The sequence below is a fragment of the Zophobas morio genome, unplaced genomic scaffold (assembly GCF_036711695.1).
Source record: "Zophobas morio isolate AGI-343-1 ecotype UQ-CSIRO unplaced genomic scaffold, CSIRO_AGI_Zmor_V1 ptg000011l, whole genome shotgun sequence".
NCBI classification, from domain to species: Eukaryota; Metazoa; Arthropoda; class Insecta; order Coleoptera; family Tenebrionidae; genus Zophobas; species Zophobas morio.
In genome coordinates, this window is record NW_026972116.1 from 16,953,537 (window position 1) to 16,966,902 (window position 13,366).

Below are 13,366 nucleotides of genomic sequence, written 5' to 3' on the forward strand. Positions count from 1 at the left end.
AATGTATATACTTTTCCAGGAGCAAATAATTGATTTTAACTTATTCTTCGTGCAATGAAATATTTTATAGCGCAAATATGTAACAAAACTTGTTTCAACATGACATTGACGTCACGTGACGTATCTAACCTAAAAATTTGTATCGATTCTTTAATCGTTTTATTTTCAATTACCCCATCAGTGAAAATTACAGTGATTTCTAACTAATTTAATTAAATTTGAAGGTCACCCATTTTCGCGGTAAAAGGTGAGTTTCATTGTATTTTAAACAAATTGTTCGTAACCTAACCTAATTTTTAGATGTCAGATCATGAGGAGTCCGACGAAAAGCCTTTCGCAATCGAAATTGCCAAGCAAGGCCGCGCTGCATGCAAAAAATGCAAGCAAAAATGCACCCAAGGTGAATTACGTTTTGCCAAACTTGCTCCCAACCCTTTCGGCGCCGGTAAAATGAAGAACTGGCATCATGTAGAGTGCATTTTTGAAATATTTTTAAAACAAAGACCTACCACGAAGAGAATAGACGATCCAGAGGAAGACATCGAGGGATGGAACTCCTTGGACGACGACACCAAAGCTGACATACTAAAACGCATTGATGAATGCAACAAATTTTTTGAAACCAAATATGGTATTAAAGCGTCACCAAAAAAACCCAAAAATAAACCGAAAGAACAACAGGCTAGTGATAAACAGGTAGCGAGCACGAGTTCTGAAAACGCTCAGAAGTCTGATGCTATTCCTAAAGATAGCCAGTTCCGCGAATTTAGAAGATTGGTGGCTGATATCACCAATGTAAGTAGTTACCTTGAAAAAACAAACCTCGTGAGTAAAGTATTTACTAGAGGGAGTGACGGAACGGGGTTCAAAGGGGATGTGGTGCTTTGGTGCCGCCTATTGCTACCTGGTTTCGTCAAAAGAATTTATAACCTTCAAAGTAAGCAACTTATCAAACTCTTCAGCAAAATATTTCACACTGATCAAGACGCCATGTTGGAGCACTTAGAGAAAGGGGATGTCAGTGAAACCATCCAGGAGTTCTTTGAAAAAAGCAGATCATTTAAACCGTCAAAAAAGAGCAATTTGTCTCTACAAGACGTAGACGATTTTCTTGAAGAATTGTCAAAATTGACAAAAGAAGAAGAACAAATGGCACATCTCAAGTCTTTCTCAAGTAGATGTACTTCCAATGACTTGAAAATGATCATCCGCTTGATCAAACATGATCTCAGAATGAACGCCGGTGCTAAACATATCTTAGAGGGTGTTCATCCTGATGCATATCAAGCTTTTCAGTTATCTAGAGACATTAAGGCCGTGATCAATCGCTGTTTAGGCGGTAAAGGTAAAAGTTCAAAGGCCACCATTGAGTTAATGACCCCGGTACTACCCATGCTTGCTGAAGCTTGCAAGTCCGTGGAACAAGCGATGAAGAAGTGCCCCAACGGGATGTTCTCTGAGATCAAATACGACGGCGAAAGAGTACAAGTGCATAAACAAGGTTCCGAGTTTAAGTACTTCTCGAGAAGTTTGAAACCGGTACTACCTCATAAAGTAGCCCACTTTAAAGACTACATTCCTCAAGCATTCCCGCACGCGAAAGACTTGATTCTAGATAGTGAGATTTTAATGATTGATACCCAAACTGGAAAACCTCTTCCGTTTGGTACTCTCGGTATTCATAAGAAGTCGGAATTTAAAGACGCATCTGTGTGTCTATTCATCTTTGATTGCATTTATTACAATGGAGAAATTCTAACTGATAAACCAATAAAGCACAGAAAGAAGATTCTAAACGAGAATATGACCGAAATCCCCAATCACATCATGTTTTCGGAAATGGAGGAAATTCACGACCCGAAAGACTTGGCTAATATGATCGCAAAAGTATTAAAACTGGGTCTGGAAGGGTTAGTACTTAAAGATATGAAGAGTGTATACGAACCCGGCAAACGGCATTGGTTAAAAGTCAAAAAGGATTACCTTTTTGGGGGCGCAATGGCCGACAGTGCCGATTTAATAGTACTGGGTGCCTGGTACGGTACTGGTAAAAAGGGTGGCATAATGTCCATTTTCCTCATGGGTTGTTATGATGAGGACAGTGATAAATTCTGTACCGTCTCTAAAGTGTCCACAGGTCACGACGACAAAACTTTAGAGCGGCTACAAAGTGAGCTCGATATGGTCAAAATAAGCTCGGATCCTTCGAAAGTACCAGACTGGTTACGTTGCACCAAAACCATGATCCCGGATTTTGTTGCCAGAGACCCGAAAAGCCAACCCGTTTGGGAAATAACGGGGGCGGAATTTACCCAACACGACGTACACACAGCTGATGGGATTTCCATCAGGTTCCCACGGGTTACCAAAATCCGAGATGACAAAACCTGGGACACGGCCACAAGTCTCAAAGAACTTAAAGTTCTGGTGGCGAAATCGAAGGAGAACACGGACGTGAGTTTACTAATGAAGGGAGTGAAGGACGACGAAGTGGACGGCGGCACTTCTTCGCCCAAGAAGAGGAAACGAGGTGAATCTTCTAAAGCGAAAAAGCACTCTGATTCTGGTGATGAGGCGTCTCCTTCGAAAAAAACAAAAAAAGAATCTAAGAAGCAAACTGGTCTGGACGGTTTTGTGAAAACTTCGAAAAAAGGGACATCGGGCGATAATGGGTCACCCAAAGCGGACAAAGAAGAGTCGAAGAAGTACAAAAAGGTTGAAATAGAGAATCCGTTACCTACTTACTTTGAGAGTGTGAAGTTGTTGCTGGAAGATGACGTGAAAAGTGAAAAGTGGGATTTGATTAGATATTTTATAGCCTACGGTGGTGAAGTGTCGAAACGTGGGGATACGTCGGGAGTGACTCACGTGGTGCATTTAAATAATATGGTTAACAAACTGGGGTCACAAGATTGTGGATCAGGTGTCAAACACGTGACTGTTCCATGGATTAAAGACTGTGTTATACACGAAAGTGTCCGTGACACTAGACCATATGCGGTATGTTGGAAACCTAGTTAAGATGGATCTGTTGTTTACATACTCTAGAAACATTTTTACTTTTTATTTATTGTGTATGTGTCACGAACGGTATTAAACAACTATTATGTATATGTTGATTCTTGATATTTGTTAAATTTTGGTGTGTAGAATATTGTTTGTAATCTCATAAAACGACAATTGTTTAAACAAAAATTGATCACTACTTTTTCGTGGAATGAACAGATCTTCCGGCCGGGCAGTCCACGAGACAAGTGGATGATGTGCATTATGTAACAGTCTTTTCACCTCGAGGATAAGTATGTGTGGTAGCTCGTGAATATCGCAACAATGTAACGTTGAAACTGAGGAGAGCTCGACCGCCTTGACCAGAGACGTCGATCCCGTAGTCGTGATCTAACTAAAAGTTTCATAGGGAATGCCAAAACACTAAAAAGAACAATATGTACTTATCTCAGTCTTTCTTGACCGACAATAAGTAATGTTAAAGTTTAGTATGTCAGTGGATTGTACGAAGGTAAGTGAAATTTGAATAAATTATGTGATATATTTAATACATTAAAAACATACAGAGGAGGAATGTAAAACGGAAATTGCTAGCGGAAAATGCCTGAATTTTTACGAATGCCACCCTCGAAATCTGAATTTGGAAGTTTTCCCGCGGTTCGAAAATCGAAATGGTCGATTCTGATTGGCCGTAATTTGAAAAGTGGTGTAAAAGGCCGTGACATCAGTACCATTATACATCTACCATGAATCCTCAATCGCATTTTATGTGCTAATCGGTACAATATCTCTATTTATCTCTACTTAAGCTTAGTTTTTAATTACAGACGGTCAATGTCGCTAAAATTTTATATGATAACATGGGTTTTTACAGTAGTGACGCGCAACTGTTATTAGAGATATGGAAACATGATTTGCAATTGTAGATAACGTTATAGTTTTTGTCGTATATAATTATGTGGTCACAGAAATAAGACATTTTTGTGTTAACAGTTGTTTTAGATAAAATATATAACAAAAGATTCCTCGACAATTTTCGAAAAATGCATTAAATGCAAGATTTCTATAAAAAGCAATAAATTCCTACGCTTACTCTTTGTAAGTTGGACTCTTCAACAAAAATAACAACAAGAACACTGATAACCTCTTTATCGCCTAAAATTGGAATGTAAAATAGACGACAATAATAATATTAAGCAGAATACACTTTAACAAAATTTGTCACCATTTACGGACTTATTAAAATGACTCTAACAACAACCACTAGTATTTTGATTTCTGTGTTAGTCTTTAGTGTTTCCAACGCTTTATTTGAAGGTACTTAAATTTCGTCAAACTCTAAAATACTAACTTGTGTCTTTTCCAGGGGACGACTGTGTAATGCTAGATCCTGATGGCCGTGCTGGAAAATGTATAAGTCTTCGCAAATGTCATTTCGCTAGAGAACGTTTCCAAATACTAAAAATTCGTCCACAAAATTGTGGTTTCATACGAAAAACGCCTTTGGTATGTTGTCCGAAATCTACCATACCAGTTTTATCGAACTTTTCCAGAAGCGAAGACAGTAAGTTTGATGCAGTTAACTATTCTGATGACAGATTTAATAAAACTGTTCTAGAATGTCGAGAATACCATGACTTGAGACTCCAAGGTAAGACGATTGCTTTTGGTGAAAAGGCCCAAGCTAGAGAGTTTCCTCACATGGTAAGCAATTACGTCAAATTAATTTCCTAATGAAAATTCAAGCTTAGGCCGCTCTTGGTTACGGCAGTCGTAAATCGGACGTTTTGTGGTTGTGTGGAGGCACCCTCATTAGTGAACGCTTCGTTCTTACCGCGGCACATTGCATTGACAATATAGAATAGTAAGTATTTCAAAAATAAAAATCGTCGCTACCGAATTTTTTCCTAGTGGTGACCCAAAATGGGTACGAGTCGGAGATTTGGACTTGAACGATGGCAACGATGATGCTGATCCTCAGGATATAGACGTCGGTACAATTTTTGCACACCCTGAATATAAACCACCGTCGCATTATAACGACATTGCTTTAATTAAACTTCGAACTTCCGCAAAATTTGGGAAGTATGTGGCTCCGGCATGCATCCACACCAAAAGGAGTCTGCCTTCCGTTCCCTTGGAGGCAATCGGTTGGGGTACAACTGACTTTTACGGTGACGCTAGTCCACACTTGCTCAAAGTTTTTTTAAATGTTATTGAGCCAAAAGAATGTAAGAGAATTTATTCTAATACAGTTGGGAGGAGGTTGTCGAAGGGTATATTAGATGAATCTCAAGTTTGCGCTGGCGATTTGTCTGGGAAAGATACTTGTCCGGTGAGTCACTCGAGGTAATGTTTAAAGGTAATATTCGGCTGCTTTTAGGGTGATTCTGGTGGGCCATTACATTTTTTGGATTCAGGATCTCCACAGTTAAAAAATCATTTTGTTGTTGTTGGAGTAACTTCGTTTGGAAAAGGTTGTGGATTTGAAAATAGTGCTGGAGTTTACACTAGAGTGTCTAATTACCAGTCTTGGATAGAAAACACTGTATGGCCTATACAGTAATTTCAACAATAGGTATAACGAATTTGATAATAAATTAAGAACATAAAATACGCATAAACACACATTTTGCAATAATTTATTTGAAACTGTCTAGTTGTGTTGTTAATAAAGTTATCACAGCATTTTTTAAATGACAACTTTTTTACAGGTACTGAGTGACTATTAATGTTTGAGACTATTTTTGCCAAGTTGGCAACATTTGTAAAATTTTATGATGGCGTACCTGATGTTAAAATCAAATTTTGGTCAACAATTCAGTATCTGCCATCTCCTCATTGGTTTTTAGGTACTCATATCAAAACTGACAACGGTGAACTAATATGGTAACATTGGTGCCAATAATTCGGAATTGCCAACCCGAAAAAAACCAGAATTAAATTTGAAAATAAGAAATAAGAAGGCTTTGGAAACAAAAGATATAAAAGACATAGTGGACATAATAGCGCAAACATATCATGGGACAAATCGTTGATTTTTTTTAATAAATGTCACTGTCATTTGCAAAAATTGAGGTGAAACTAATTAAAATACGCCCTACGTCTTTCAAATGTTTTATTTCCGAAGCCTCACCAGTATATAGGTACATACATTAATAACAGCTTTTAATTCATCACTATCGAACTTTTCACGACTGTTTCATTAAATATTTTATAGCAAACATTTATTCAATGCTTCGTTGAGATGACGTCATAATTTTTTCAGAATGGATGAGTAAATAAGTTTTACTTCATTCTCTGAAATTCATAAATTAGCTAAATTTCTTAGAATTTTGTTATTATGTAACTTAAACATATTTTTAGAGATAATCTCCATTAATAAACATAAGTTTGTAAATTATAAAGAAGCATATCAAACTAACGGCCCAAGGAGATTTATTAGTGCATTGAAATTACGTCATATTTTTTTAGAGTGAAAATGAATTTCAAATTTTAGTTATAACCTGTTAGAACCTTTTGTATCTTTACCTACTTTTAAAATTCTAAAGTTTAAGTTTAGAGATTCTCCCTCAAGAAAGCTAGACCGACGACAGACGAAGGATAAACGGAAAGACGGACAGGTAAATGGAGACGGGAAACTTTCATTTTCGTAATTTTTAGGTTGGAAATCGTGTGATAACATGAAATTAGACGTAAATGACTACCTTTAAGTAGCGTTTAGAATGCCAGAAAAAGGTAAGAGATGCAAATTTTGAAAAAATTCTCACACGTTGAACAGAATTTTATTGTTACTTCCTGAGCTTAGGCAAGTAAGTATTGTAATAGGGTGTAACGTCCCTCGGGCGAATGGTTACTTTTATGTTTTCTCTACGTTTAATGATCCCTTGAGTACGAAAAAAAAGATTTAGAGTTTTCGTTTTTTGTATGTTTGTCTGCCGTTTGCCATCTGTCCGTTTTTCTATGCCGATTTTTACTAGACAGATAATCTTCGAAACTACCGATTGTCAAATTTTAGATGTTATAAATACTAACCGAAATTTGTCTAATCATCGGCACCAACAATTTAATGACGTCCCTTTTAAAATTTATATATTACCCATTATTTAAATTTTATAATATAATAGATTCCCACACTTGTGGTTTATGAATATGCCTTGAGTTTTCCCCTAGGCAACCAAATTTTCCCAAAAAAAAGCGAACCTTCTGAGGATTTGAGAATTTCGCTGTTCTGAGGATTTGAGGATTTTGGTGTTCTGAGGATTTGAGGATTTTCCTGTTCTGAGAATATGAGGATCTCGGTGTTCTGAGGATTTGAGGATTATGCAGTTCTGAGGATTTGAAGATTACGGAGCACTGAGGATTTGAGAATTTTTCTGTTCTGAGGATTTGAGGATTATGGAGTTCTGGGGATTTGAGGATTTTGGTGTTCTGAGGATTTGAGGATAACCCTGTTCTGAGGATTTGAAAATTATGGTTTTCTGAGGATTTGAAGATTATGGAGTTCTGAGGATTTTGCTGTCCTAACGATTTGAGTATTTTGTTATTGTGAAGATTTGTGGAATATAGTGTTTTGTGAAATTCAGGATTTCGCTGTTATGACATTTGAGGATTTCGGTGTTCCGAGGATTTGAGGATTATGGTGTTCTGAGTATTTGGGGATTATGGTGTTCTGAGCATTTGAGGATTTCCCTGTTCTGATAATATGAGAATTTCGTTGTTGGGAGGATTTGCGGAGTTTGCTGTTCTTAGGATTTGAGGGTTTTGGTGCTCTGAGGATTTGAGGATTACGGAGTTCTGTGGTTTTGAGAATTTTGGTGTTCTGAGGATGTGACGTTTTTTCTGTTCTGAGGATTCGAAGATTATGGTGTTTTGAGGATTTGAGGATTTTGGTATTCTGAGGACATGAGGGTTTCGCTGTTCTGAGGATTTGGTGTTGTGAGGATTTGAGGATTTTGGTATTCTGAGGACATGAGAGTTTCGCTGTTCTGAGGATTTGAGTATATTGGTGTTGTGAGGATTTGAGTATTATAGTGTTCTGAGGATTTGAGGATTTCACGGTCCTGAGGATTTGAGGATTTTGGTGTTCTGACGACATGAGAGTTTCGCTGTTCTGAGGATTTGAGTATATTGGTGTTGTGGGGATTTGAGTATTATGGCGTTCTGAGGATTTGAGGATTTCACGTTCCTGAGGATTTGAGGATTTTGGTGTTCTGAGGATTTAAGGATTATGAAGTCCTGAGGATTTGTGGATTATGGTGTTTTGAGGATTTGAGGATTTTGGTGTTCTGAGGATTTGAGGATTTCGCTGTTCTGAGGATTTGAAAATTATGGTGCTCTGAGGATTTGAGGATTATGGTGTTCTGAGGATTTGAGGATTATAGTGTTCTGAGGATTTGAGGATTTCTCTGTTCTGAGAATATAACGATTTCGGTGTTTGGAGGATTTAAGAGTTATGTTATTTATTTATTTTGTAAGTAAGGCTGAATACTGAGTCTCGCTGACGCAACGGTTAAAGTCTTTATCACAGAAGTTTATCATAAAAAATTAAAATTTCGCAAAGTCAAATTTTATAATTTTTCAAGGAAGCCGGATTCGTTGTACTGTACTTTAGGGAGGCAAGGGTAGTAATTTTTTGTAAGTTGTTCTTGTCATTTTTAAAGTGTTGGTAACCTTCAAATTAGAAAATTATATACAAAATTTTTTAAAAAATCTGAAATAGTTAACTGATTCTGTTAAAGTTTATTTTTGTCGGCATCAGTTTTATTTTTATCTACTCGGAAACTCGGAATGTGTAAATTATTTTTTACATGTAGACCTATAGTAGTCTAGTAGCCTAGTATAAAACATCTTTTTGTTAGCAGTGCTAAATTTTTTATCGAATTTGTACTATACAGCTGTCTCAAATAAAACTCCTCGGGCTTATAGCTTGAAAACGGACACAAATTTTGAAACGCTATTGCTTAATTTTAGTTTGAAATAAATCTAAGGGCGTTACATAATACTTTAAATTTTTACAGTTGATACTAATACGAATATATGTGTTTTATATCACTGTAATCGTAATTTAATGATTCTATTCGTTAAAAATATAGTTTGCAATTTACCAAATTCCGCTTTCCCCTCAAGCTGAAAACAATGGAGTTTACAGAATGTCAGTATTCCTTTACAGGACAGAAGGTCGCGGAGTTTTATTGGAATCATCCTGTATATTAAAAATGCATGAAAAAATAAGAGTTTAGTATTTTTGATAAAGAATTTATCAAAATTCTTTTAAACAACGTCAACACATTGAAATAATCCATGGAAATATTTTCAACTTTCTGTGCACTAGGTACTTATTAACGAAGAAACCTATTTTCCGAAACAGATTTTTATCGTCAAAAGTACACGAACACATCAAGAAATGAGCGCATCAATGCGTCATTTTCAAGTTTTTAAACAAAAACTATTGTTATTTCAAAATATAATGAGCATCTGTATTTTTTCCCAAGGACGCAACCGCTAAAGAATAAGTGTGGAACTTAAACAGTGGCAAGTCAATAACACAAAATCCTGTAAATCCAGTCTTCACAAATCGCCAACTCCACATATTGTTACTGTTTTTAGATTTTTAAACTTGTCTAGTGGTTATCTGACCTTACTGTGAACAACGATGGTCGCCTTCAGATCAATGATATTATCACTTATGATCACAAGTATTGTAACACTTAACGAAGGTAAAGAAACTGTATTATTGTAAATTTAATTTTAACTATGATGAGTTTGCCGTAGGCGAAGATTGTGTTATGGAGAATAATAGCCAAACAGGGAAATGTGTTGATGTTTACCAATGCGACGTAGCTAGAAAACTATTACAGACAAATCAAAGACCTCAGCATTGTGGTTTTAACAGACAGACAGAACTAGTGTGTTGTCCTGTTCGTAAAAAACCGTTGGAAAGAATTTCCGGAACTGTGAGTGATGCAAGTAAGACATGTTTATAGACGTAACACAATAAGTGTGTATTTTATCTTCAAACTTTATTTCCAGTGTGCAAAAAATATCATAATGTGATGGACGCACCAATCCCACCACTAGGTGTATCCAATGGTGAATTAGCTGAACCTCTGGAGTTGCCTCACATGGTCAGTATAATTCAAAATTTTTCAAATCTAAAACAAATTTTAGGCAGCTGTGGGTTATTATGACGGCCAAAGAACAGTGTGGCTTTGTGGAGGAACTATAATTAGTGAAGAGTTTATACTCACAGCATCACACTGTGCCCGCCACCAAGACTAGTAAGTATTAATTATTTACTTTTAACACTAATAAAAATATTTTCATTTAGTGGACCTCCACAAGTAATTCGTGTAGGAGACCTAGATTTGAGTACAAGCAGCGACATTGCAAATCCACAGGATTTACCTATAGAAGAATTTTACACCCACCCTACTTACAAAGCGCCATCTGTTTACCACGACATTGCTCTAATTAAAGTAAAAAGACCAATAGTTTTTGATTTTTTTACGCAACCTGCATGTTTACATCTTAACAGAAATATACCTACCACTGTTTTACAAGTGGCGGGTTGGGGCAAAACTGACTTTTATGGAGACAGCAGCAGCCATTTAATGAAAGCGAATATAACCCTTGTGAGCTCTAAAGAGTGCTCTGAAAGGTTTCCAGTTCATCGGTTGAGAATGAAGAGTGGAATTATAGACGAAATGCACATTTGTGCTGGGGATGCTTCAGGAAGAGACACATGTCCAGTAATAAGTGACTTTAGTATAGTTGTTTTTTTCAAAATTTGTTATTTTAGGGGGATTCTGGAGGACCTTTGTATTTTCAGCGTGAATGTGGTTCCTCCTGTGACATTCTGCCACATTTTGTTGTAGTAGGTGTAACATCTTTTGGTAAAGGATGCGGATCTGAACACAGTATAGGTGTTTATACAAGAGTGTCGTCATACGTTCCATGGATTGAGAAAATTGTGTGGGGATAGAACTCATTTTCTGAAAAAACAGAATCATGAAGAGAATGCAATTTATTTATTGATATTTTAAATATATCGTATTTTGATGAGAGTGTCAGTGTTTTTATTATAAGTGGAAAAAGGGTCGCAGACTGAAATTGAATTCACGTTTGTTGTTAGTCACACAACTACATAGACGTCGGCTCAATAAAAATATTGTTGTTCGAAAAAACATTAACATCTGCATCAATACTACGACATCTGGAAAACACAGCATTTTTTCTGTAGTCTCTACACATGTGCCCTTGAGTCTAAATCATTCATAGTCTGGAGTTCATCGGCTGTGGTTAATTAAAATTAACACTGTCTGAGAATCCACGAAAATGTTGCCACCACTATTAGTAGTACTAATAGCTATAGTTTGTTCTAAAAGTGTGCTTGCAAACGAGATTAATAACAACACACACACTGAGTTACAAACTCTACAAGACGAAGGGCGTGCTTTAAAAGAGATAACGAAGTTCTTATCAGGTAAGAATTCATACAAAATTCAAGTTTTGAAACTCCTTTTTTTCCAGGACAGTTAGATAAATGGAATAACTTGTTCCTACATTCGCTAGAACCTCAGATGATCTCTGTAGCAACTTCTTTGGCTAACATTGACAGTAAAGTAAGCAGTTTACAAGAACGGGCGCACGTATGGGACACTTTTCAGTTACACGTAAGTGCCTGGAATGACCAGTTAGCAACTCTTGATCGCAAAACTAACCTCATAAGCAAGTACGTTCTTCTAACATGACAAACCACTATCTATTATCTCGTTGTTTTTAAAGAGGCCAAGAAAAAATGTTGGAGTTGGAGTCCAAACTTAACGTCATTGGTGACATAGAATACAAAATAACCGAAGCTTTTAAAAAAATCGACAGTATTGAAGACGCAGTCTCAACTTTGAAAGAAGAAGTCCAAAATGAACATCTCCACAAAGACCACGATAGCCTTTTTAGCGAATTTGCAACGCGCGGTATTTTAAGTAGTGTCAAGATGATAGAAAAGAAGTTAGATCGACTTTTACTGTCTCAACAAAATTCACTTGTTCAGCAAAAAGGGGTCGACAAACCAAGATTGACGATCAGATGTAATAATCCTCCTTACGTTGAAGAACTTCTTAATGATATTTCATCCAAAGTTGATGTAATGTTTGATAAAATGAATGGACGAGAAGAAAATGGGAGCGATTTTGGTGCGGAGGAGTATGTGGACGATGGGAGTGGAAGTGAAGTTTCTGAAGGAAAAAATTGTTCCGATCGGGACACTGTACTAGAAAACAAGGTAACGAAAATAGAAACTATTTCACAACTTATTTCAAATAAACAAGACAATAATTTACAAGTGATAAAACAAGAGTTGCAAAAGTGCGTAAATGATGATAGTGATAGTAAATTAGATCAAATGATAAGTCGCCATATTGTCTCACAAACCAAATATTTGGAGTCGCTTTTATCAAACATCAGTTTACCAAAGTTAAAAGAAGATAAAAATATTAATGACTCAGTGATTCACGAACCGAAGAAAACTGGGTGCGAAGATTTAAATATAAATTCCAAAAGTGGGGTTTATCTTTTTGGAAATGACTCTAAATTTAATCGCAACCAGCGCAAATTTAATGAAAGATATTGTCTGATTCGAAATGGGGAAGCTTGGACTGTTATGCAAGCTCGAGGAAACCATCCATCTGAAAACTTCAACGTGAGTTGGTTTCATTACAAAAATGGTTTTGGCGATCTTGATAAAGATTTTTGGTTTGGCAATGATTTCATCAGTACATTGACCACGAACAATAATGTCCTTTTGAGAATTGAACTGGAAGATTTTGAAGGACGGTGTGTTTGGGCTGAATATAATAGATTTCTAGTGTTGCCAGAAGAAAATAAATACCAACTTATTGTTGGTGGTTATAGAGGAAATGCAACTGACTCCTTTTCAAGTCATAATGGATCTTTTTTTAGCGCTTTTGACCGAAAGAATGATCAGGCTCCTGATTGTTGTCCTTGCTCGGTATCCTATGGAGGCGGATGGTGGTTTAACAGGTAATTATTAGTTTATAAATTAAAAATCGATCACAATACGTTGGCAGTACTGGAGCAGTTGGTTATAAGTGAAGTTTCAGCTGTTTTGAATCCAATTTGAATGGATTGTACTACCACCAAGGTGAATACAATGGTTACTATGGAGGAATAATTTGGGAAACTTGGTTGGGCAGTCGTTCCCTAAAGAGGACATTAATCATGGTCAAAATTTCACCTAAGACTGACTACTCTACATTGTGGCCATATTTTGAAGAGCCTTAATAAAAAACTTCAATAAAAAGTGTATACCGATGCCGTAGTTTCATTTAAATTTAAATAT

The 13,366-nt window shown here is 36.5% G+C and overlaps 4 protein-coding genes across 6 annotated transcripts; all 4 read left to right on the forward strand.

Moving 5' to 3' along the window:
- The first annotated feature begins 95 nt into the window (after window positions 1-95).
- On the forward strand, window positions 96-3,128 carry Dnalig3 (DNA ligase 3). Of its 2 annotated transcripts, none has more exons than XM_064053371.1 (2): window positions 96-247; window positions 301-3,128. In XM_064053371.1, the coding sequence occupies exon 2, from the start codon at window positions 301-303 to the stop codon at window positions 3,019-3,021; it is 2,721 nt and encodes a 906-aa protein (XP_063909441.1). In that variant the 5' UTR covers window positions 96-247; the 3' UTR covers window positions 3,022-3,128. The 2 variants fall into 2 exon arrangements, with proteins under 2 accessions (XP_063909441.1, XP_063909442.1); XM_064053372.1 differs by lacking the exon at window positions 96-247 and having other exon boundaries at window positions 647-795; window positions 846-3,127.
- A 902-nt stretch (window positions 3,129-4,030) lies between these two features.
- Window positions 4,031-6,120, forward strand: LOC135127064 (serine protease snake-like). Of its 2 annotated transcripts, XM_064053376.1 has the most exons (7): window positions 4,031-4,323; window positions 4,373-4,570; window positions 4,625-4,710; window positions 4,758-4,870; window positions 4,918-5,341; window positions 5,390-5,584; window positions 5,859-6,120. In XM_064053376.1, exons 1-6 carry the CDS (start codon window positions 4,251-4,253, stop codon window positions 5,570-5,572), a joined length of 1,077 nt encoding a protein of 358 aa, XP_063909446.1. In that variant the 5' UTR covers window positions 4,031-4,250; the 3' UTR covers window positions 5,573-5,584; window positions 5,859-6,120. The 2 variants fall into 2 exon arrangements, with proteins under 2 accessions (XP_063909446.1, XP_063909445.1); XM_064053375.1 differs by lacking the exon at window positions 5,859-6,120 and having other exon boundaries at window positions 5,390-5,709.
- Window positions 6,121-6,369: 249 nt separating this feature from the next.
- LOC135127065 (serine protease snake-like) lies at window positions 6,370-11,072 on the forward strand. The gene is made up of 6 exons (XM_064053377.1): window positions 6,370-9,725; window positions 9,781-9,975; window positions 10,039-10,133; window positions 10,177-10,286; window positions 10,337-10,757; window positions 10,808-11,072. The coding sequence occupies exons 1-6, from the start codon at window positions 9,662-9,664 to the stop codon at window positions 10,988-10,990; spliced, it is 1,068 nt and encodes a 355-aa protein (XP_063909447.1). The 5' UTR covers window positions 6,370-9,661; the 3' UTR covers window positions 10,991-11,072.
- An 84-nt stretch (window positions 11,073-11,156) lies between these two features.
- LOC135127063 (fibroleukin-like) lies at window positions 11,157-13,338 on the forward strand. The gene is made up of 4 exons (XM_064053374.1): window positions 11,157-11,491; window positions 11,539-11,740; window positions 11,794-13,047; window positions 13,128-13,338. The coding sequence occupies exons 1-4, from the start codon at window positions 11,344-11,346 to the stop codon at window positions 13,306-13,308; spliced, it is 1,785 nt and encodes a 594-aa protein (XP_063909444.1). The 5' UTR covers window positions 11,157-11,343; the 3' UTR covers window positions 13,309-13,338.
- Window positions 13,339-13,366: the final 28 nt, after the last annotated feature.

Coding starts and splice junctions, on each gene's coding strand:
- Dnalig3 (XM_064053371.1), top strand. CDS start 301: ATGTCAGATCATGAGGAGTCCGACGAAAAGCCTTTCGCAATCGAAATT.
- LOC135127064 (XM_064053376.1), top strand. CDS start 4,251: ATGACTCTAACAACAACCACTAGTATTTTGATTTCTGTGTTAGTCTTT. Junction 4,324..4,372: donor TTCCAACGCTTTATTTGAAG/GTACTTAAATTT, acceptor TGTCTTTTCCAG/GGGACGACTGTGTAATGCTA. Junction 4,871..4,917: donor TGCATTGACAATATAGAATA/GTAAGTATTTCA, acceptor ATTTTTTCCTAG/TGGTGACCCAAAATGGGTAC.
- LOC135127065 (XM_064053377.1), top strand. CDS start 9,662: ATGGTCGCCTTCAGATCAATGATATTATCACTTATGATCACAAGTATT. Junction 9,976..10,038: donor CGGAACTGTGAGTGATGCAA/GTAAGACATGTT, acceptor CTTTATTTCCAG/TGTGCAAAAAATATCATAAT. Junction 10,134..10,176: donor CTCTGGAGTTGCCTCACATG/GTCAGTATAATT, acceptor AACAAATTTTAG/GCAGCTGTGGGTTATTATGA.
- LOC135127063 (XM_064053374.1), top strand. CDS start 11,344: ATGTTGCCACCACTATTAGTAGTACTAATAGCTATAGTTTGTTCTAAA. Junction 11,492..11,538: donor GATAACGAAGTTCTTATCAG/GTAAGAATTCAT, acceptor CTTTTTTTCCAG/GACAGTTAGATAAATGGAAT. Junction 13,048..13,127: donor GGCGGATGGTGGTTTAACAG/GTAATTATTAGT, acceptor GTGAAGTTTCAG/CTGTTTTGAATCCAATTTGA.